Source organism: Nesoenas mayeri (assembly GCF_963082525.1).
Source record: "Nesoenas mayeri genome assembly, chromosome: 7".
Taxonomy (NCBI): domain Eukaryota; kingdom Metazoa; phylum Chordata; class Aves; order Columbiformes; family Columbidae; genus Nesoenas; species Nesoenas mayeri.
The window spans coordinates 13197886-13220771 of NC_137551.1; the positions used below are offsets into that span (position 1 = coordinate 13197886).

General features: G+C 39.0%; 1 protein-coding gene across 1 annotated transcript; it reads right to left on the reverse strand.

The window, feature by feature from the left end:
- Positions 1-177: 177 nt before the first annotated feature.
- Positions 178-20553, reverse strand: LOC308042622 (rap1 GTPase-GDP dissociation stimulator 1-like). Its single transcript, XM_080348204.1, has 10 exons — positions 20428-20553; positions 18524-18652; positions 16091-16216; positions 15304-15447; positions 11007-11141; positions 7758-7883; positions 3959-4098; positions 2966-3092; positions 1765-1893; positions 178-574 (listed from the first exon to the last, which is right to left on the reverse strand). The coding sequence occupies exons 1-10, from the start codon at positions 20546-20548 to the stop codon at positions 441-443; spliced, it is 1311 nt and encodes a 436-aa protein (XP_080204330.1). The 5' UTR covers positions 20549-20553; the 3' UTR covers positions 178-440.
- Between the last annotated feature and the right edge of the window lie 2333 nt (positions 20554-22886).

Here is a 22886-nt window from a genome sequence, read left to right on the forward strand (position 1 = left end):
TTGGTATAAGAAAAAGTTGCAAGTGATACCCCTATTTGACAAAGCCAAGCAGGTTAAAATTGTGTTACAGAAGTAATTGCCTGATGCTTTTCATGTGATGTTTTTTAAGACTACTTGCTTGACAGACCTTATTCCTACTGCTGTGTGTTAGTAGATCAGTGAAGAGCAGCAGTGATACAAGTACCTGTTTGCCAATTAGATGAGCAAATGAGGTTTGTTTGGTTGGTTTGGTTTGTTGTTGGTTTTTTTTGTGTGTGGTTTTTTGTTTGTTTTGTGCTTTGTTTTGTTTTTGTATGAACAGGTTTAAAAGCAGGAGCTGTACCGGTGCTTTAGTGGTGTCGTGCAGCAGCGTGACAAATGCAAGGTGGTGTTGGCAAGGCTCGCGTTTGATTGCATTTGCTGCAGCAGCAGTGCGGGGTTGCTGTGGGGAAGAGGAGAGACTAGTGGGGTGTCTCTCCTCTCAAAACCTGTAATGTTGTGACTGCTTCCTTGACCACATTTGCATTGCTGTGACTGCAGAGATGTTCGAGGGTTTCTTTAATCTTGTCCTCTTCTATTTCTTGTCTCAGATCACCTGAATGGGAGATGAAATGCTGACTTAGTGCCATGACATGGCATAGTGGCTCCTAACAATTGTAAGATAAAAGTTCGAAGTACTTGGTGTTTAAAATGAGCTGCTATAATTTAAATAAATTTCAGTAGATACCCTTTCAGCCTTTGAAAATATTGAACAGACTTTTTTTATTTTGTTTCTCCTGTTTGACTTCCAAGAACTGGTTGAACAGAAGAAAAGCACTTTGAAAATATAATGCAGGACAGCTTCCAGCTTTTTTTTGCCTGCGTGCTTTTTGTTAGCCTTCCATATTAGTAAGACTCTGCTCTTAATGCTACAGTTAGTCTATAAAGTGCTCTGGAAAAAAGTCCTATTGATCACACCAGTTGTATCAGTACTCTGTATTAGCACTGAAGGATGCAAATGCTTATTGCTATTCCAATATCTGTGTGGCTACAGGGAAAATATAGGGCAAAATCCAGCTTGCCTGCCAATACAAGGTGGCTCCAGGATTTGAAAGGCAGCTCCCCTTGTGGCAGATCCTTGCCCGAGCACAATCATTTTCAATTTACATGATTTATGTATTAAGATATGAGAAACTGGCATGAGATTTTAGATAGACTCCTGGTTTCAATGTGGTGTTTTGAGTTGGTGCCACACATCCAGTATGATGTTGCTTGGAGCATTTGAAGTCTTCCCTCACCATGGAGTGAGAGAAACTGAAATTGTAGCTTTTGGGTATTTTACTAAAAGTTGCTATGCAAAGGCAACATTGCTAGAATAGCTGTTTTATCTTGGCTTCTGATTTGCTTACAACTTAAGGCAGAACAAACTTGTGCCTGCTTGTGGAAGATGGTACAAACTCTTTATTTTTTGGAACACAAAAATGCTGTGGTACGTACAGGACTGGGAACTGGCAGACATCTATGCATGGGGAATTTGGGCAAAGATGTCTTTATTACAAGGCTGTGACTTGATTATGCCACTGACTCACTAGAATAAAGCCTTTATTTATTTATTTTTTAAATTCAACTGATGGTTTATTCAACTTTTCATAAAGAAAGAAACTACTTGACTGAGATGAACCTCTTCAGTGTCCTTTACTACTCACTGACTGCAACATTGTAAGGAGCACATTTCAATAACAGAAAACACTTGTTTTCATCACAAATATCCATCCTTTCATCACAAACAATTTAAAATGAAATTACCTGAATTAAGGAGACTACACAAAAGACCCATTGAATTATATTTCACCTCAGGACTTGTATTCTCGTCTTGCAGAAGTTTGTGTAAGCTTTGAACTAGCTGTGATTCCTTAAAAGATTCTTCAAGGGTTTCTGAAAATAAAAAACAAATACTTGAGTTGTTGGATGAAAAGAAGCTAGAAAGTGAATGTGCTTGCTTTTTAAAACCAAAATTCCTGACTGGCTTCATTTCAAATTGGCTGTACAGGGATGTCTTGGGCATCTGTTTTCTGTGCTGGAGAAGTTCTATATTTTCTTCACAATGTTTCTTCACTGGCCCCATTCTGGAAGACAGAACCTGTGTACTATAGATTGTATAAGAACTTCATAATAGATTAAAATTTGCAATGATCAGTGCTAGAAATGTTGATTCACATTAGTTGCCCAGTTGAGTTTGGGAGCCTTAAGGGTTGACCGAGCAGTAAAATGGGCTCTTTACTGTCTTACTTGTTGGTGTAGGAAATTCCAAATTTCCAGCTGACTATTTTTTGCTGTATGTAGATTTCTGTGGTGACTGTCTTTATTTTTAATAAATTGAGACCTGTTTTCAAATGTGATCAATCGCATGGGAAAAGTCTGAAAACAAATTACACTCAATCTCTCTGAAAATTAGCTCAGTAAAAGTAGTTAAAACCTTTATAGTTTTCTCACTTGTTTCATTTTCAGCTTCTACAAGGCCCTTTTGTGTATGCTTCTGCTTTATTATCTTCTGCTTTTAAACGTCTGATTTCTGAAGATTATTTCTTCCATTTATAGTCTTCGTTGACCATTCAATCTGTAATTTGTCCTTAGTGTTGTCTTCATTTAGACTTTCTCATCCTTTTCTCTAGTCTTTACCTTTATTTTCCTTCTATGGTGATTGGAGTTCTGTTTGTTTGTTTTAGCAGGTTTCTAGCATTGTATCATGCTATTTAACAGATTGTGCTTGTCTATACAACCTGATCATTTGATTCTACCTTAAACAAAAAAAAATCTTCAAGCTATTCCTGAAGCCTGTTGCTTTTGTGATCTTCTGGATGGCTGCCCTCCTTTATTTCATGTTGAAGAGCTAAATCTAGATGAGAAACATGCTTTTTTCTTATATGTTATGTGGAATTAGCAGCATTACAATGTTTCTTAATAACTGAGGATCTGGCACAGATAAATGGTTTTAGGGGAAAAATACCTAAATCGATTGCAGATGCTATTGCCAAGGCATCCAGAGCCTCATTCTGCAAGGCGGTGTGTTTGCTTGTTGTCATGGAAACCAGATGCTTCACTCCTTGCGCCTCCTGGATGGCTTTGACCACTTCCTGTTAAAGCAAAAAGGTAAAATATCACAGATGGAAATCTGAGTTATGAATGAAGACAGAAATGAGATTGCACTCTTCATCCTCTGAATTAATGGAAATTCATCTGTCGCAATGCAAACTGAAATCTGAAGACTAGCAATAACATTTTGGCAATACACATCTATGTAGGGCTGGTATAGTTATCAATACTTACAATTATGTGTATGCACGTCTATAAGATAAAATAGATATATTTTGTCTCAAGAGTTTTAGTTCGACCTTATTCCAATTTTTCATTTCTAGTCTTCAAACTAGCAGAGATTCATCAAAGCCTGTGCAGATGGTATCTAGTTTTTTGTCACTACCTCAAAGTAGAGCACAGTTGGGGTGCCTGTGTATAAGAGCAGGATTTATGAGAAACAGCAGCCTGTTGTAACATGCCAGCACATACAGATCACCCCAGATTCATCCATCACTAGGTAGGTAAGTGTGCTCTTGGAGCTCCTGCAGCACTGGCATTTGGGACAGGTCTGGGTTGTTTTTGCCATTTTAATTTGAAAATTGAAACTAACAGTTATGGAAATAGAAGAGCTCTACCTGTTTAGTGTTTGTCAAGCCTTACTCAGGCAGAGTAAGAGTTGCCAAGTGATAGTAAACAACCATGTTACTCTTTTCTGGGCAGTATCTGTGCCATGGAGAGCACTGCTTTCCTGCTCACCTCGCTCTTCCTGGTATTGAGGCAGACTAGAGAGGTTTTTACTGTGAATGTTCATGTTTTTAATTATAAAGCTGTATGTGCTATTTAATACTTAACCCCTAGCTATATCAACAAGCTTTAAAAATTACAGAAGGATAAAGCAGGAACATCTCAGAGCAATCTCTCTTACTTGGGATCTGTTGTGACGCAGAATGGATGCCAGCAGCCGATGTGCTTCTCCACGAACGCCGCTGTGGTCGTTAGCATTGCACCACTGCACCAGTCTGTTGAGCAGCATGGGGTCTTGGCCCAAGATTTCAGCTGCATCAGCTGAAGAGAAAAGCATCATCAGGAGACATTCAAAGTCAGAATTCTCAGTCTTTGTCACAGAAATGTGAATGTAGAAGTGGCCAGGACCACTGGAGTTCATTATCGTTTAAGAGCTGTAACTAAAGCATCGGGCTTTAAGGGATATTGGAAATCTTTACCTGAGGAATGCCGGTTGTGTTAGGGCAACTCTAGGAGGTAAAGGATGAAGTAAGTTGTTCAAATAGACCTATCTGTTTCCAGAGGGTGCTGAAGCAGGGCTTCAAATGAGCAGCTTTGTGTCTTTGGAAGCAAAATTTCTCTTGCTATATTGAAGATTTCATGAGGATAGTCCCTTTCCAGTTTGGCTTCTTGCACTTTGAGCCCTGCACAAATGTAATCTTGGGCTCTGAAGAGACTGTTCTTGCTGTTTCAGTGCTGTTGTGGTTTAACCTGGCAGGCAGGTGAACACCACACAAGCTATTTTCTCACCTTCCCCTTCTCCCCCGCCCTTAATGGTGATAATTACTGTTGGTAGCACATAGGAAGCCAGGTCTTACTACAGAATTGTAGTGTGGCTGTAATTGTATGTGTCATATCTTAAACGTGTTTTGAACTGTGTATTAGGCATCATGAAATCTTTCAGTTAATTGATTCTGTTCAATAGTTAAGAATTTTAAATTCTACATCTTGGTTCAACTGGAATTTTCTTCAGAGTGACGGGTACCAGGAAAAAGATTAAAAAAAAATAGTAATGTGCACAACTTAAGCTGTCATCTTGTAGGAAGGGATTGCTCACCCTTTTGGCTTTGAGCACAGAAGAACTGTTTTGTAAATTGCCAAACTGCTGTTTCCACGTGTCCTAGTTGATCATGGACTGAGGGTATAAATGCACAGCACTGCCAGATGGGCACCAGAGGTAGCAACTGAGAGGCGAGAGTAGTCATAGGACAGATGCTCACTTTGGATGTAGAATTATTCTATTTGCGAAAATATACCATGGTTATAAGATTTAATTCAACTTGAGGAGTATCACGTAGTTATTTTTAATTTAGGGGTTTTTCTTATTGACTTCATTTTTGTCATCTTGGCTCCTTGCCCTCCACCCCTTGATGCTGGAGGACAAGAGCAGATGAGCGTCAAGTGTGTGTTGTGTGCTCTGAAGAAGGAAAGATGTGGTAGGGGCCTTCATGGGAAGGGTACTTTGCCTGAGAACAGTTATAAAGGGTCTGTAAGCTTTTTCCAGTCTTTTATCTCTCTTTTAAAATAATTCCAGGCCTGAAAGAACCAGGGAGATCCCTGCTGCTTTGGAAGCAAGTTCAGAAACAGAGAAATGTGTGGAAAGGCCTGCATGGTTTTAAGATACTGAGAAGTTTGTCTCTTGGAGCTTTGCTGACTTAGGGAAGAACCAACATAAACATCTGGAACAGAAGGGATAGGCTTGGCTGATTGGGGCATCACCCTGCTCCTTTTTCTTTACCTGTCCCTTTTGTTTTGGGATATTCTGGAAAGAGTCAAATAGAGCGTACACTCTTTCTCTTTTGGGGAGGGAGATGGGGAAGGACAGATGCTTCCTTTATTTTATTTGTCCAGTACACTAAGGAACACCCTACAGGTCAAAATCCCACAAGGAATCTGGGATTCTAGCCTAGTTGAACATGTTGGTTTTGAGATAAGAGTTACTTGTCATTGAACAACCACCTACATATTGCCTCCTGTAACAGAAAGGCTTTTGTTTCTAGGTCAGATGTTACATGTTAGTCTGAGGATATCATGGTAATCCAGTTTAGTACAGAAAGCTGGAAGAGGTAAGAGGGTGGTGAGTGGGACCAGAGTAAGACGTTTGTTCAAAGGAGGCATCTTGACCTGCTTTGACAGGGACTTCCTGATGTCTACCAGTAATAGTGCTCTTTGAGGTAAAACCCAATTAGTTATTCTCAGCAGGAACAGGAGCACCTTTTAACTTAGGGAACACCTAATTCAAATAAATTCTGTGTATTGAACTTTTAGTTGAACTAAAAGTCCTTTGGCTGTTCACAAGTTCTTCTGTTCCTTTGAAGCAAAATAGCAGAAAAACAGGAGTTAGCATCTCTTTAGTGTAATGAAGGTAATGGACCTGGCTGTAGCTTTCTGTAGTTAGAAAGAAACCCACTTCTTCTAGGCCTCAGCATGCCCAGTGATTGTTAGAGTAATTAATTTATACTAGATAATGCAATTAACTAATTTAGTGGACTTCTTAGTAGATGTGTATTCATAAGAGTTTCAGGCTGAGTTAATTAAGGGCAATGTTAGCTCACAGGTAAAGGGAGTCGAAAGTAATTAAAGGTGGGAGAATTGTGTGCTTATAGGGAGGAATGGATAAACACTAAATATCTCCTACATCTGTTTTTCTAATTTACACTTTGATATCTCTATTTTCAGATTCAGAAATTGTAACTTTTTGTGCCAAATACCAATTTCATACTAGGGCTGGTAAATAACATTGTGTTAAAAAAAAAAAAGCCACAAAAAACCCCTCAAAACCCAATAATTTAGTGTTTGATCACCTAGATCTGTGTTATTATGATGTCTCAATATTAAAAGCTAAATGATCACAGTTCAGTTATAACTTCAGAGAAACTTTATTACTTCCTTCAAAGCTTGAGAGGAAGAAGAGGTGAAATTTCTGTATATTTTCCAATGTCCATTTCCTTCCATGGTGAAATAAGTGAAAGCAGCTTTTTACTGGACTGGAATCAATGCAGATTAATGAATGCTAGATCTAAATTTTATATCTTGCATATTCATTTGGAAAAGGATGCAAGTAGCTGCCATATCAAAGTGGTGTAAATGAGGGCAGCATGGAATGTAGGAGAGTGGGGTTTTTTTCCCCTTCAGTTCCTATCACAAAATGGTCATAACTTTTCTGGTTTTGACCTATTTCTTGTTATTCCTGCACAATGATGTGGTCTCTACTAATCGGTGTTCTAGAGCAGCTGCTCTGGTGATATGAAAGAATTGAAGTTCTTGTTAAAAGAACCAAACCCTGCAATACTCTGGTAAGAAACTAGGTAAGTTTAAGGATAAGTTAAGATGTTGTAATAAATCTTAATGTAATTCTAATGTTGTACACTTTGTACTTCAAAGTATAGAGTATTGTTTTTGCATACCCACCTCTGTGTAAGTAAGTGCAAGTAGATAATCCTGTATTTCAACATGCAAAGTAAATTCAACATTTGAGCCACAACAAGAAGATAAACCTGGCTGTGTGTATAGAGAGACTGAGTGACTGGTAGAAACTAATTTCTCCAGCCTCTCTCCATCTCAGCTCCCTTTGATCCTTTTATATTCTCTGGTTCTTCTATTGATTTGTAATCTGGCACTGTAAATCCTTAGCCTGTCTCTTTTCCATCATACTCATACCTCGCTGGTGTATCTCTGGTGGAAAACACCTTCCTTTTAGGCCTTTGCCATTTCTCACTGAGGATTCTGACACTGGTTTATTTTCCAACTACCTCCATGGCTGACTGGGTCACTATGGAAGGCTTGCAGCCTCTCGCAGTTATCCCTGTTGGAACCTCTCTGGACTGAGTGGAATTAGGTTAGCAGGGCACTTAACCTGTAGTCTCCTTGCATATCCGTTGACTTGCAAGGGGAGGAGTGGGGTGTAGAGTTGACATCAGGAAACACGATGAATTCCCTACCTTGACCATCTGCTAACATCCGTAGTGTTTCAAGAAGTTTAAACTGTACAGGAGGCATCTCTGACCTTAGAAGTGCCTGAATCCGTTCTGCCAGACTTTCCTCCAGCATTTGAACCTTGTTAACAACTGGAAAATGGGAAAAAAAAAAAGTTGATGCGAAGCTCCGTAACTATAAAGCATTTGAAAATGTGGATATGATGTAACAGTTGCTCTGTTATGCTCTTAGTAAAAAGTCCAACTTGTTAAAGTGCTCAGAAATGAGGTTGAGACTACCCAACTGTTTAGGCTTCTTTTTTGAGCTAAAATCCTCCTAGGAATGGCTGTTAATGCTCTTTTGGTTACTTTTGATCTCAGTCCTGCCTGCGGTAAAGTACATAAAAGAGGATGAACACAGCATTATTGTTTCTTTTCCTCTTCCTAGTTGTAATAGATTATCCATCCACTTGCCCACTCACACGAGCAAGCCTGTTTGCTCATCTTAACTGGGTGGCAGAAGTGATTTATTTAGCCATATTTCTTGAGAATGGATTTTCTTTTTGTATTTGAGCTCATTGATCCCCTGTTGTTCATGCCTTTGTTTCTGTGCTTTACTCTTCTAATTCTTGTGTGTTTGCTCCAGTCACTAGGGCAGTAATCCCTGGTAATAATCAGAGGCTTGTCTGGAAAGAGTCCTAATGCTGCTTAACAGTACTAGCAAAAGCTGCTTCCTCCAGAGCATTTTTCTTCCCATCTTGTGCATGCCTTTTTGTGGGGAGGGCGAAATGACAAGACAGTGACATTAGGAAGACAACTGTTCTATGCCTTGCAAACTGAGAAGCAGCCACTGTTAAGTAACTTGCTCTTAATGGCCTTGTTTTTTGATGGCACAGAATGGCTACACTCACTAGAGCATAATTACCTTTTTCAAATTTATTTTTTATAAGCACCTGTTCTCTTTTAAGATCACTGCTTGAATTGAAGACTTCCCCTGTGCCCCTTTGCAAGTGTTGGCCTATATCTAATTAAGTTTATAATTTATTTGGATTTGCACTCAGTATTTTTTTACGGGTAGCATGCAGTGTTGTTGAGAGTGATAGTTTATGTATTTCTGTAAATAATGTATTATTGTGAGGGACTGTCTTACAGCTTCTGTATTCTCATATGTTTACAAATTGAAGAGAGAAACAAGCACAGTGTAGGAATAGCATTTTAAGTGCTGTGCATTGCCCACGCATTTAAAAAGATCCCAAATGGTTTGTAATAGACTTGAACAGAACAGATAATCAAGGCAGATTCTGTATTAATACACTGATATTTTATAATTCAGAGTTAAACCTTTTGAAGTACAGCTGCAAAGAGTATCAAGATCTGCTTGTACTCTGTATAGCTGGGAATGATACGGGGTGAACTTGTAGGTTGCAACCACATTTTTCTGGAGTTTTAGATCCTGTAATCTTCGCAAGATCATCTGCGTTCATTGCTTTGTTAAGGAACTCCCAAGGAATGCCTGGGCTTGGCACTGCAAAAAGCAGCTGCGGTATCTGAGGAATGGGTTCTGTTGTGAGCTAGAATGTGATTGTCTCTGCTTGTTGTCAAGGGAAGCCATCTCGAACTTTGCTGTCTTTCAAATGAGATTAATTGGTATCTTTGCTGCTTGTGATCATTAAATCCTATTGTACATATTGCAGGAGTGAAGTCAGTGAGAATTAAGCCTGGGACACACCAAGGCTTATAGGAAAAAGATGCTTTTCGTTCTAATAAAGATAGTTACATTTTGCCTACTAAATTACTCTCCTAATTTCAGCAGGATGCTTCTCTGTGATTTTTTCATTATTCTATGATTATATTGTAATAGCTCTATGTTAGGTCGTAACTGATACGAAGTAGCTGGCATGCATGATTGAAATGTTGTGTACTCCATTAGCACCAAAAAGGAATTTGCATCTCTTCACAGAGAAATAAAATATACATAGAAGCAGTGAGGGGCTTATGGTGTGAAATATGGTTATTAAAATACTGAATAGACAGACATGACTGGCTATTATGATCTAGAGAGTGTGATAAAACTATAAGCCAAACTAAATAAATAGAGAGCATATCAAAAATAAGTTGAAAGAAATAGGTAAAGTTCTGGATAGAGCTATCTGCAAGAAGAAATGAGAGTGTATTGGGCTTTAAAAGGAAGTAGTGGAGACAAAGTATTATAACAACTAGCATATCCTGGGGTTCCTACTTGTTCAAAACGATGATTGTGGTTAAAACTGTTCAACTAGGCACACTGGCTAGTTTATGTAATAAAACTGGCAGGTGACTTCAAGTTTTTATTTTCAGAAAATAGCATTGCTGTCATGCTCTTATCTGCAGTTCTGTATAGCAGTGTAAGGACTGCATTGCAGGGTGATGTGCAGTTAAGTTTCTAGCAAAACATTTTTGTCCTGAATTGCACTTTCACATGGAAACAGTAAATTTGAGATGAGAAGCAGCACAGTTTTCTGATGTATTTAAACAAAAGATCACAAGAGTAGAATCACAGAATAGAATAGTTTTGGTTAGAAGGGACCTACAAGGCCCATCTAGTCCAACCCCCTGCCATGAGCAGGGACATCTTCAACTAGATCAGGTTGCTCAGAGCCCCCTCCAGCCTGGCCTTGAATGTCTCCAGGGATGGGGCATCCACCACCTCTCTGGGCAACCTGGGACAGTGTTTTACCACCCTCATAGTAAAAAGTTTCTACCTTATGCCTAGTCAAAATCTCCCCTCTTTAGTTTAAAGCCATTACCCCTTGTCTGTTGTGACAGTCCCTACTAAAAAGTCTGTCTTCATCTTTCATATATGCCCCTTATAGGTATTGTAATTTTTAAGTGTGTTAAAAAAGGCCAAATTTGCAATTCATATTTGCTTTATAGAAGAGGAACAGATTTATGAAATCCCTACCAGCCGTGATGTGATAGCTCCACCCCATACTCTGTGTCTTAAGTTAATAACCCTGTTCTGCATTTTTGTCTTGAGCTGCTGTGTGCTGTTAATATGAGACCATTTCAGTAGCTGGCAAGGAGATCACACTTTATTATGTTTAGTCCCTTTATGCAGATAGGAAGTCCTGATGAATTATTCAAATATATGTCTCTGCAGGGACTAAAAAAAGGTCAGTTGCCCCTCAAAATACAAGAAACTGGAGTTGGTGACTTGGACAGAGCTGCACAGATCTCCCTTAAATGACCCATCTTTACAAAGCAGCACAGTAAGTCAATTGTCCTCAAACTCTGTACCTGGTATAGCAAGGTTTCGAAGCGCACTGAGTGCAGCATGTTGAACAGAGACGTCCCCACTCTCTACGTGTTTCTCCAAAAGATCCAGAAGCTGATGTATGACTCCCAGCTGTACCATTCGTACACAGTTGCCATCTGAAGAAAGAGGCGAAACCAAGCAGGTGAGACAAGATACACAGTGATAGAAATTAATCACACAAATTGAGAATTCAAGGGGTTTTTGCCTTGAGTGTTTAAATGTCAAGGTTGAGACTGTAGCTTCAAATCTCTAGAGACAAGTGGACATCAGCCACCTGTCAACCAATGCTGAGACACCCTATAGTAAAGCTTAGCTTGAGAGAGCTTTCCAGGGACAATCACTGTCAAATTCAAAACCATGTGTTTTTCAGTCAGTTTCTTCCTCAATACTGCTTTATTTTCCACTATATACGTGGTAGAATACTGGTGGCATTTTCTGTTTCTCCACAGGATAGACTTAATCCTCCAATTTTCCTGTTCTACTAGTTTAAGAGACTGTTGTGAGACCAGCGATCTTATCCAGCAGTGGTGAGTCTGATAACTAGTTTTATGCTGCTGTTTTTCCTTGTATTCAATCAAGTAATTTCTTATTAACTAATCAGCAAAAGAATCAGACCTAGGTTTTTATTACCTGTTTGAGAAACTCAGTTTCTGAAATGAGAAGTCTAATTGTGATGCTATTATGTGAAGCTAGGAAAACATGATCTGACCTAGAGAATTCTGATCTGTTTAATGCTGATGAAGGAGTGAATTTGTATATTGCAACAACTGCCATTTTGTCCAATACATGCTCTGCAGTATTTTGTCAGTGCATGGCTGGTATGTCCCCGTCTCTCTTTGAGAACTTGCTCTGCAGAGGTGACAGCCCTTTTGTTATCAGAAATTACATAGCTCACCTTGATAGGAAAAGAGAAAGGGTTCTTCGAAAGAGCCAAAGGACACCCTGCATATTATAGTCTGCATTCTTCATGAAGGAAGTGTTTTGAAGATGCCAATTGACAAGTATATTTTTCTGTGTTCTATGCAGTTTACTGTACCACAAAATTAGCATATTCCTGACACCATTCAACATTTCCTTATTGCTATGCTGTTACCATGTGGATGCTGTTTGTTACAATTTGGCAAAAAAATGTGAATGTTATGTAGGAAGACCACATCTTCATCTGGGGCAAACGATTATCCATGGAACTATACAGACTTCATACAAATAGAGAACCTGGCCAAAAGTAGCTTTAGGTGCTTCTCATGGCACTAACTGCATGCCTAAGATGTACAGACTTCTAATTACTGTGTGTATATCACTTAAATGGCTCTAGTAATTTTAACACCTTTACTGGATTGAATGTTTTATCCACCCCAAAGTAGCAGGAGCCTTCATGTTGTCTTTTGAACCAATGCCATTTATTCCTTTAGTCCCTTAGCATTTCCGTTAGTAGCATATTTTTTCCTCTGTATCACTACATATGTTGAATAAGAATTTGTCAAATGCTTACAAAAGTAGATGTTTTTGTAAGAGAACTGTCAGTCTGAAATAGTTTCAATTCTACTCATGCAAAAATATTCTGATATCAATTTATGCATATACTTCCTCTAAAACTGATGTGTTTGCTTGTGATTCTTCAAATGTTCTCCTGCCTTTTCCTAATCTTTGGGGATCAGAGTACATGAGGAAAATTGCACAGTCCTCTCTTAGGAATAGGTCCTCTAGGAGCAGACAATCTCTTTTGGTCTGACAAAATTCTACAGCAAAAATACTTTGATCTTCATATAGCCTAACCTTAATTTAACTTACTTTCTCTCTTCCCCTCACCTTTCAAGCCAAAGAATGGCAGAGCATTTTCCTTTTGTAGTAAAGCACGAATAGGCAGAACCCATTAGTGGTTGCCTTGCTTTGATTGTCACAGAGCTCCAAATTGGTTCTCTCTCCTATGGATTTTTGCTTGGATAGCAGCAGAACCTACAATTTAATGGCTCTTAGTTAAAGTCTGATAGGAATAGCCACTTTCGGAGCTGCAAAAGCTGTCTGTCATCTTTTCACTGCCTCAGAAGCCATTTGATGCTGAGATCAGATTTCTATAGGATTTTTTTTTTCCTCTTAGATTAAAGACTGTGCATATATCAGTGGCACATCCTGGGGCCTGAAAGAGATTTTTCATTTCTTCCATATGAAACATCTAATGGGGTTGTGGGGGAGTCGGAGGGAGAACAGTGAGTGACAAAGCAAGCCATTCAGCTGAATAAATTGAACACAGCCGGTTTAAAGGCACCAAGGGCATTTCTGTGGCCTTTGTAGAACTGTGATGCACAATGACTGATTCAGAGCAAGGTATAACACACAGAAGAAAGACAGTCTGGAAAGGATGGGGGCTGGTGGGAGGTGGAGAGATATGTGTATGATAGCTTGCTTTAAAAAAACAACCCAAAACAACAAAATAAAAAACAAAAGGCAGACAAAAACCTTCCAAACCTGAACAAAAAGTAACAAACAAAACAGGTGAGATTGACCAGACTAGCTAAAACATTCAGACAGAGGTAAGGAGATATTTTATGATAATTAAGATAATCAGGCACATACTAATGCAGAAAGTTGAGCACTCTTGAAAAAGCTCCTTTTTGTTGATTGGAGTTGAACCCAGTACAGCAGCTGTCAGTAAGAGAGGACAGAAAACATGGTGGGGTATCTTGTGCTGAGAGATTCAGCACAATATGCCTTCCAGGAGTCTGTTTGTAATAGTCTCTCTGTGTTCCTGTCTGCATAGTATTAAGCCTGATTGCTTTGTATAATAGGAAAATGCGAAATCTCAAAATAGCCATTTTATCTTTCTTTTTCCCCCATGATGTGTCAGAGTAACCCTTCCTTTCTAAATGTGACTTGAAACCTAAAACATCAATAACTGTACATTGGGTTGGTTTTTTATATATTTCTGACAAATGTACTTGCCATGAAACATTTCCTGAGTCTCCCCTCTAATAATATGTGACTTAAGAAAAAAAAAAGAAAACAGTGTGAAAACTGGCATACCTGACCAGCCCATTTTTCACAATTTTGTCACTCAAACTGCTTTAATATTATTAGCATCTCTAACTTTAAGGTATGCAAATCTCCAGTCTGCAGAAAAGCAAGAATGTCACTGGTTCAGAGCCAGGGAGCAATGAAATTTAATAGTGTTTCCTGTTCTCCACTCACAAACAGTGACTTTCCATCTTTGAGGGGTAGAGAATAACCAGCCTTACCATTTTTTGTAAAATTAGCAACAACCATTTATCCTGTCTCTGTAGCTGTGTGTGTTTGGATGTTATGCAAGTACCAGCTTCCTGGGAGATGATGCCGCATCCCTTAGCAAAAAATTTCTGCACATACTTATATGTAGCATGATAAATGGAGAGGACATCTCATATCTGTTTATAGTTATCTCTGAGCTGTTCTGTCTGTCTCTAGGGAGAGTTGAATCAGTGACTTAAAGTTTTTTTGATTTGTTGTTTTGTGGTTTTGTATTTTTGTTTTATTTAGTTAATAATTTAAGACCTTTAAATTGTTGATTCCTTTGGGATTTGGGGTGGCGGGATGTAGCGTAAGTGTCCAGTTCTTGATATTTGATTCTTTAATCTGTATTGCCCAAAATACAACATAGCAGGGCCACCTAAACTAAGTTACTATTAGGTCTAGCCTTTTGTGTTCTCCCTGAAGTCAGCTTAAATACTTACTGAAAAATCTAGGTCAGCAATATGCATAGTCTGTTTCTAATATATATGTAGATAGATGCAGAACTTGCATGACAAGGAAATTCTTGCATTTAGTTTGTTAATCCAAATACTCAAAATATGTGCACAGGTTTGAAATAGTGAATGAGGAAACATGAGTAGTTCAATACCATTTCAACTTAATCAAATGATTAGCTTTAACTTGAAAACTAGCTCTTAGGGCAGCTTTGAAAGAGACTGGGTGTGAACTGACAATGACAGGTACGGTTACAATGGCCTGAAGTTCTGGTGCTTGTGTTCCTGTTCTGTGCTGTAGCAGTCACAGTGGTATTAAATGACTTGAGACAACATATGTATATGCTTGAAGGGAAATATGGCAATATGAGCACTAGGCTCCTATAAAAAGTGAAAGTGTGGTGTCTGAGAAGAATTCCCCTAAGAATTATTAAACAGGTTGCAGATGTGTCCCTGTTAAGGAAATGAAAGCAACAGAAGCAGATGACAAGTCCTCTGCTAAGGGGACTTTTTGATGTTGTTTCTTTATGTATCCGGACCATCAGTATTCCCTTTTTTTTACCTCCAAGAAGCAGAGAGACAATGAGATCTGATGCAGCTTTCACAATGCATGTATCTTCGGCTTGTGAACTACCCTGGAGCCTCAGCAGGATCTCAGACAGCACCTCTTGCACGCCTGCCTCCACCAACTGCACTTTCAGAGCGTCTGTAGGGATCACAGTAAAAGCACACAAAAAGCTTCTTGGGTCTTTGTTCAAGTGTTTCAAACTAGGAAGTTAAATCATTAAACTCTAGGCAGTCTTTTTTCCAGGTACAGTCACTCTTTTTTGTTTTGTTTTAAGAGACTATCTGTTGCTAGGATAACACCAAGGCAGAGTGAGCAAAGCTTCTGCGTTGACCTTTGGCTTTTTTTGTATTGACAATCAGGAGTTTTCAGGTGTTTAAAATCTGTATTGAGCATCTAGATATTTTTAGCATATTAATTTCAGTTCTTGTTACACCACTGCTTAGAGTAAACATCTCTGTGATGTTTGGTTGTCTTTTTTTTTTTAATTAAAAAACCCCAATCTGTCTAGTCTGGTTTCTTGTTACACAGCATAGAGAATGAGTTTGAATCTGCTATCTTATAGATGTGGAATGTTACTCTCACCCTTCTGTCTTTGGTGCCTCAACTATTAAGCTTCCAAGTCTTGCTTGTACCAGGAATTCTTATGTTCTTATGACTTCTTTTGACTGAAAGGACTGCTGGTTCCATTAGTAGGATTCCATGGCAAACTCAGAACCCAGAGCTTGGGCTAACTGCTAGTACCTTGTCTCCCCTCATTCCCTGAAGCTGAAAGGAGCCTTACCATTTTCTGCAAGTGCTTGCAGGACCTCAAAGACCATTTCTAGCCTCTCATGGTTCTCTGCTCTTCTCAGTTGTTTCACCAGCTGTTCAGCAACCTTTGTCTTGCTTAGAGCTTCCTTGGCAGTATCTGTGTATATAATAGTCAGGATTTTGAATGATTTTTATCTGATTAAATATTAAAAGCTTATCTTACTGTAATCTGAAATGATTAGATACTGCTTTGTATCTTCTTCTGTTTTTATAGATGCTTCCATCCCTTTGGACAGCACTGAGATAGCAAAACTCTACTCCATCCCTTCTCCCTTGTACTACTTTCTTTAATGCTATTTTTGTGTAACTCCTGTAGCTATGACCCTGTAATGAAATTGCGCCAGTGGCTAAAACGACCAACAGCATCCTGGCTTGTATCAGAAATAGTGTGGCCAGCAGGACTGGGCAAGTGATTGTGCCACTGTACTCAGTGCTGGTGAGGCCCCGCCTCAAATCCTGTGTTCAGTTTTGGGACCTTCACTACAAGAAAGACACTGAGGTGCTGGAGAGAGTTCAGAGGAGGGTGACAAAGCTGGTGAGGGGTCTGGAGCACAAGTCTGATGAGGAGCGGTTGAGGGAACTGGGTCTGTTCAGCCTGGAGGCTGAGGGGAGACCTTATTGCTGTCTACAACTACCGGAAAGGAGGTTGTAACATGGAGGGGGTTGGTAGCTTCTCCCAAGGAGACTTGACAGTGTTAGTTTTACAGTTGAGCTTGACGATCTTTAAGTTCTTTTCCAACCTAAATGATTCTATGATTTGAATAGCTATCAAAATAATCCTGACTTAATTTCATTTGTAGTATGATTATTTAATATATCAAATTGGTGTGTGCCAGTTTGTAGTAGTAGTATGTTTTCTGCCCTGATTAGATAGTCCTAGTCCTTCTGGGATCTGTAAGATGTATGTTAAAAAGATCAAATTCTTTTAAAGCTCACTGTGGTCTGGCATAGAACACATTTTAGTGGAATATGGTATTAAGATAAGAGATCTATAAAGGAGAGACCTCACTGGAGGATGATATAACTGTGATACCATACCCCCTGCCTTGCCTCTCCCCCTAAATGCAGGAAGCATTAGGTCAAATTATACAGTCAAACCATCTACAAAGTGTGGTGATATTTTTATACTTGTCTTTTTCTTCCATCAATACTTACAACTTGTGTAAAATAGGAAAGATGTACTCTAAATCAGTGGAGATGCCTTTGATTTGAAAATTGTGTAAATGAAAAGGGAAGGTGTTTGATTAAGGTATATAAACTTTTATCACAGTATCACAGTATGTTTGGGATTGGAAAGGACCTCAAAAGATCATCTAGTCCAATCCCCCTGCTGGAGCAGGAACACCTAGGTGAGGTCACACAGGAACGTGTCCAGGTGGGTTTTGAATGTCTCCAGAGAAGGAGACTCCACAACCTCCCTGGGCAGCCTGTTCCAGTGTCTGTCACCCTCACTGAGAAGAAGTTTTTTCTCAAATTTAAGTGGAACCTCTTATGTTCCAGTTGGAACCCATTACCCCTTGTCCTGTCATTGTTTGCCACCGAGAAGAACCTGGCTTCATCTTTGTGGCACTTATCCTTTACATATTTATAAGCATTAACAAGGTCACCTCTCAGTCTTCTCTTCTCCAAACTAAAGAGACCCAGCTCCCTCAGCCTTTCCTCATAAGGGAGGTGCTCCACTCCCTTAATCATCTTTGTTGCCCTACGCTGGACCCTCTCCAGCAGTTCTCTGTCCTTCTTGAACTGAGGGGCCCAGAACTGGACACAATATTCCAGATGGGGTCTCACCAGGGTGGAGTAGAGGGGAAGGAGGACCTCTCTCGATCTACTAACCACCCCCCTTCTAATACACCCTAGGATGCCATTGGCCTTCCTGGCCACAAGGGCACAGTGCTGGCTCATGGTCATCCTGCTGTCCACCAGGACCCCCATTTTATTTTCTATTTTATTAAATAGAAATACATTTTTAATAAATAAGTATTTAATGTAACATATCTGAAATAGCTGATACTGTCCGTTTACAACATGAGGTTTTGCCCTCTACTTTTTTCTGGGTCAAAAGCTGTCTATTAAATCTTAATTGTTTTAATATAGTACCAGCAATTGTTAGTCCTCCAGGAAAGAGTAGTTACTTCTCCAACACAGATACTGTGGGCAGTCCTTGGTTAGATATTAGTGTTTAAAAAACAACATAAAACCAAACCAAAAACAAACAAAAAACTCCCAACAAAACAAAAAACACAAAAAATCCAACCCCCTCACCCTTCAAATAATCCAACACAAATAACAAACCCCCCACTTCCAAAAACACCACCACCATCCGTGGGCATTCTGCATGTACATGGAAAGGCAGTGATAGCTTGAAGATGATACTTTGCTCCAAGATACAAAAACATTTACTTACCAAGGTCTGCGAGATTGCATAAGGCCAATAGATCAACATGGACAAGCGATTCACTCTCTGCATAATCGGTTAATATTCGGACTAGTGATGCGATTACTCCTACCTTCACCAGCTGTTCCTGAAGATCCCCTAGTAACAGTAAGCATAGAAGTTAAAGATGTTTAAATAACAACCTGTTAAATTGGTAAAAGTGTCCAACTGAGGTGCTTGCAGCTTTTCTTTTTCACACTCTTAGAATTTGTACAGCTTTTGTGCTGTGGGTTCAGGCTAATGCACGTGTGTGGGAAATGCAGGTTCAGGACAGTTTTGCTAAACCTCCTCATTCTAATTTGACTTGAGGAATTGAGCTGCTGTAAAAAAAAAAAAAAAAAAAATGAAGGCAATTGCATGAGCATATCATGCAAAAGGAGGCTGAGGGGAGACCTTATTGCTATCTACAACTTCCTGAAAGGAGATTGTAGCATGGAGGGTGTTGGTCTCTTCTCCCAAGTAACAAGTGATAGGACGAGAGGAAATGGCCTCAAGTTGCATCAGGGGAGGTTTAGATGGGATATTGGGAAAAATTTATTCAGGGAAAGGGTTGTCAGGCATTGGAACAGGCTGCCCAGGGAAGTCATTGAGTTGCCATCCCTGGAGGTGTTTAAAAGACAAGTAGATGTGGTGCTTAGTAACATGGTTTAGTGGGACTTGGCAGGTTAGGTTTATGGTTGAACTTGATTATGTTTAAGTTCTTTTCCAACCTAAATGGTTCTATGATTCTCTACTACTAGTGTGGCTTCTAAAGCAAATTCTGATGGACTGTAGCTCTTGGTATGTATCTGAAAATTGAGTAAGGAACAGACAGCCTATTTCTCTCAGGGAATGGGAATCTCAGCCTTATTATCCTATGGCTTCTTTTGTTCTGAAGGGCAAGGAGATGAAAGGGACTGGAGACTCAAGATAAAGGAAAGTCTAGTCACAACTCTGCTTTTGGAGGTCAAGTGTTCTGACTTGTATAGCAAATGTCCCTATACCTGCTTTTTGCATGTTGGAATAATGGGGGTTTTTTTCTTAAAAATATTTTTTTTATAAAACAAGACATTTTACCAATACCTTGGCTATTACAAGATACCACTGAGAGAGAGCAATGGCTTTAAAGTTGATACAGGGCAATCATCCTCTTCCAGTATTTTGAATGTTAGTTGCTCAACATGTAGGGAATCTTCAGTTCTTGAACTCAAGGTATCTTTGGAATTTTTGTAGGCTGAGTAAGGTTGTTAAGCAGGTATAAATTCATGTGACTTAAGGGGGAAGTAAGCAAACTACAGTAAGTAAAAATTAATTTCGTCCTGGTTCTAGTGTACTAACTACAGCTGTCTCTATCCACATGCAGAATTGCTGAGGAAAACACTGATAAATTTTCTTTCTGTAGTTTGTCATGTAATGAACAAAAGCTTAATCTCTAAAATGATTTAGTGAATGCCAAGAACTATCAAATGCAATGTTGGACAGTGGAGGTTGCTAAAAGTACAGTGACCTTGCTTTTTGACAGACTTCTTCAACAAGTGCTTTCCTTTATAGATGCTGTTATTACTTTGGAAGAAGACTAAGCCATTCAGGATTTGGGCCCAAGGCAGTTCTGCAAAATCAAGATTTGTATGAGGTGCTGCTACTCTTGTAGTTGCAGAATAGTTCTGACAAAGATGTATCACCTTGAAGTAAAAAGAAAAAAAAATAGAGGGAAATCCAGAGTTTAGGAGGTGCTTGGGATTCATTCAACCTGGTGTCTGTGAGCTGTATTAATTGTATATCTAACTGGAGGGTGAAGTGCATTGTGTGCTTATAAAAGAATTATGAGTTACAATGCCATGTAAAATAATAGCTTATAACTAGGGGAAATAGGACTCATTTAAGTCAATACTTACGATTATCATAACAGATACGGCCAATAGCCCTCCCAGCATGAAGCAACATTTCTTGGTCTGTGCTCTCCAGCAAAGGTATCAAAGTTGGAACCAAATTTGCTTCAATACATGGTTTCTTCATTTCCTCTGTGTAGGTAAAGGACAGGGAGTTGTGCTTTTTTTGTCATGTTGAAATAAAACAATTGCAAGACCAACAGCTGGTAGCCATGAAACAAAACTCAAGCGGAAACATAGAGCTAATGTATTGTAATATGTCTCGTAGTAACGCTATAGTACAACATACCATTCTTGGCTATCTCTGAAAGCACGTGGGCTGCTTTCACTGCACATCGTGGATTGCCCTTCAGGATTTTTGCCAAAGTTGGGAAGATCCCACTCTCTCTGATTAGGCTGAGGGATCTCTGCTCTGTAATGATAAGAGTGTTAACAATACCTGCAGTACATTTGCTACTGGTTTATTTACATGTTTCTTTGTTTTCTAGTTTTCTGAGTGTATGTGTGTGGGATCCAAGATTCTGATGTATCAAGGTACTTAAAGGCTGTCTCAGTCTACATATATGAGAATAGTCATCTGAATTGCAGCAAGCGTAGTTCCAGCTGATTATTCTGCTTCATGCTGAATCAGAGCACAGGTGGGAAAGCAAAGAGGAAAGCAGTTTCATCTTCTCTGACTATAAAAGGATGCTTGCATAAGGGATGGGAAGTCAGGGATTAAGATTCTATTCCTGAGGTATAGCCTAGCAATTAATTTTCTGTGTAGGCACAACATCTTTTATTAGATTAGCAATTAGAACAGTCAATTCCCTTAGCTTTTCTTCGTCAAAAATATGGCTAATTGTCCTTAAGGTAGTAAATCACCATCTGCCAGGAGATTAAGATAAGTGCTGGTTTATGTCATTTCAGGAGAATGTGCAGAGACCTTAAAGACTTTCTTCTAAGAAGACTAGGAACTACTTTTTAAATTTGTGACCTGATAAGGAAGGTTCACCGCAACTTAATCCTAGGAGTTTGTTTTGTAGTAAATAGAACATTAAATTTGGAATTTCTGTGTAACTTCAGTTGTTTTAGTGACCAGTAGCTTTATCTGGTCACAGGTAGATTTACAAGTATACAAACAAAAAAGAAAACAACAAAACAGGCTGAGGACAGCTGTAGTTCCAGCAGCACTCACTTCTTGTAATACAGATTATCATCATAGACAGAAACGTCCAGTTAATGCTTTCAGATTGTGCAGATGGTTAAATAGTGATGTGGAGTGATACTTAGCTATCTTCAGTAAGAGCCAGGAGAATCACATTCAGACTATCAAGGATCTGATCTTCAGCTTCTGTGCCATCTCCACAGAGCCCGAGGTACTCCAGGTGCTGACTCAGGGTTTCTAAACAGGGATGAAAGACTGTGGTGAGCCAGCATGGAAAATATTTTTAGTTCTTTCTGGTATTTCTTTTCAGTGACAATGTCTGACCATAAGATCATCTACTGAAGGGTCCAGATCTAAATATGCTCTTTAAATAATTATTTTAATCTAAGAGCACGAGGCAAAGACTTGGGCCACTTCTCATACAGCACATAGCTCTTGTACAGGCAGAAATATGCAGAGATAAATTCTGTCTGGAAAAATAAATTAACGTAACTGTGGCAGAGTTTGAGGTGAAAGGAGAGAGAAATAATTAGAGAACCCAAATCAAGCCTGTCATTTCTAAATACCTCTATATTATAAAGATAGTACTTGCAGTTCAGCTAGCTGTGGCTGGTAGCAGGCACTGAAGAATGCAAGAATGAAATGGATACAGTAACCAACTTCTGCCTTAGTTTACTGCAGCCTTGGCCTTTAGAATCTTACTTAGCATTTACATCAATGTGTTTAATGTCTTTCGATGGACTTTCATTCCATTAATTTGTTTAACTACCTATTTAAGTTAATTCATACCACTTATCTCCACAGCACACTGTAACATTAAGTTCCACAGTTTCACTGTTGTAAGAGGAAGATACTTCCCTTTATTTTAAAATATCAGTTTTGAGCTTTTTTTGGTAGATGGCCTTTGAGTTTCTGTAGTCAGAGAAAAGAATAAACCTTCACTATTTTCTTTTCCCATGGTTGTCAGGATTAGATGGATTTGTATTATATCCCTCCTTTGTAATTCTTCTGTCAATATTAATTTAATATTTCCTCTACAGAAGCTTTGGTAGCTTACCTCTATCTCTTCCCAGTTCACTTTTATTCTTTTTATTTTAGGTGAGGATTTAGAATTCATAAGTGTTTTCAAGCTATAGGTGGACTAGGGATTAAAACAGATTGTAATGTTTATTTTCTACTCTTTCAATCCTTTGTCTATTTGAGAACGAGTTTTTTGCAGCTATTCAAAATGACTCAATCTCTTCTGGGCAGAGAGAGCTAACTTAGACCCTACCATTGTTCATAAATGTTTTTCTGCATTTACAGCCACTGAATTTGA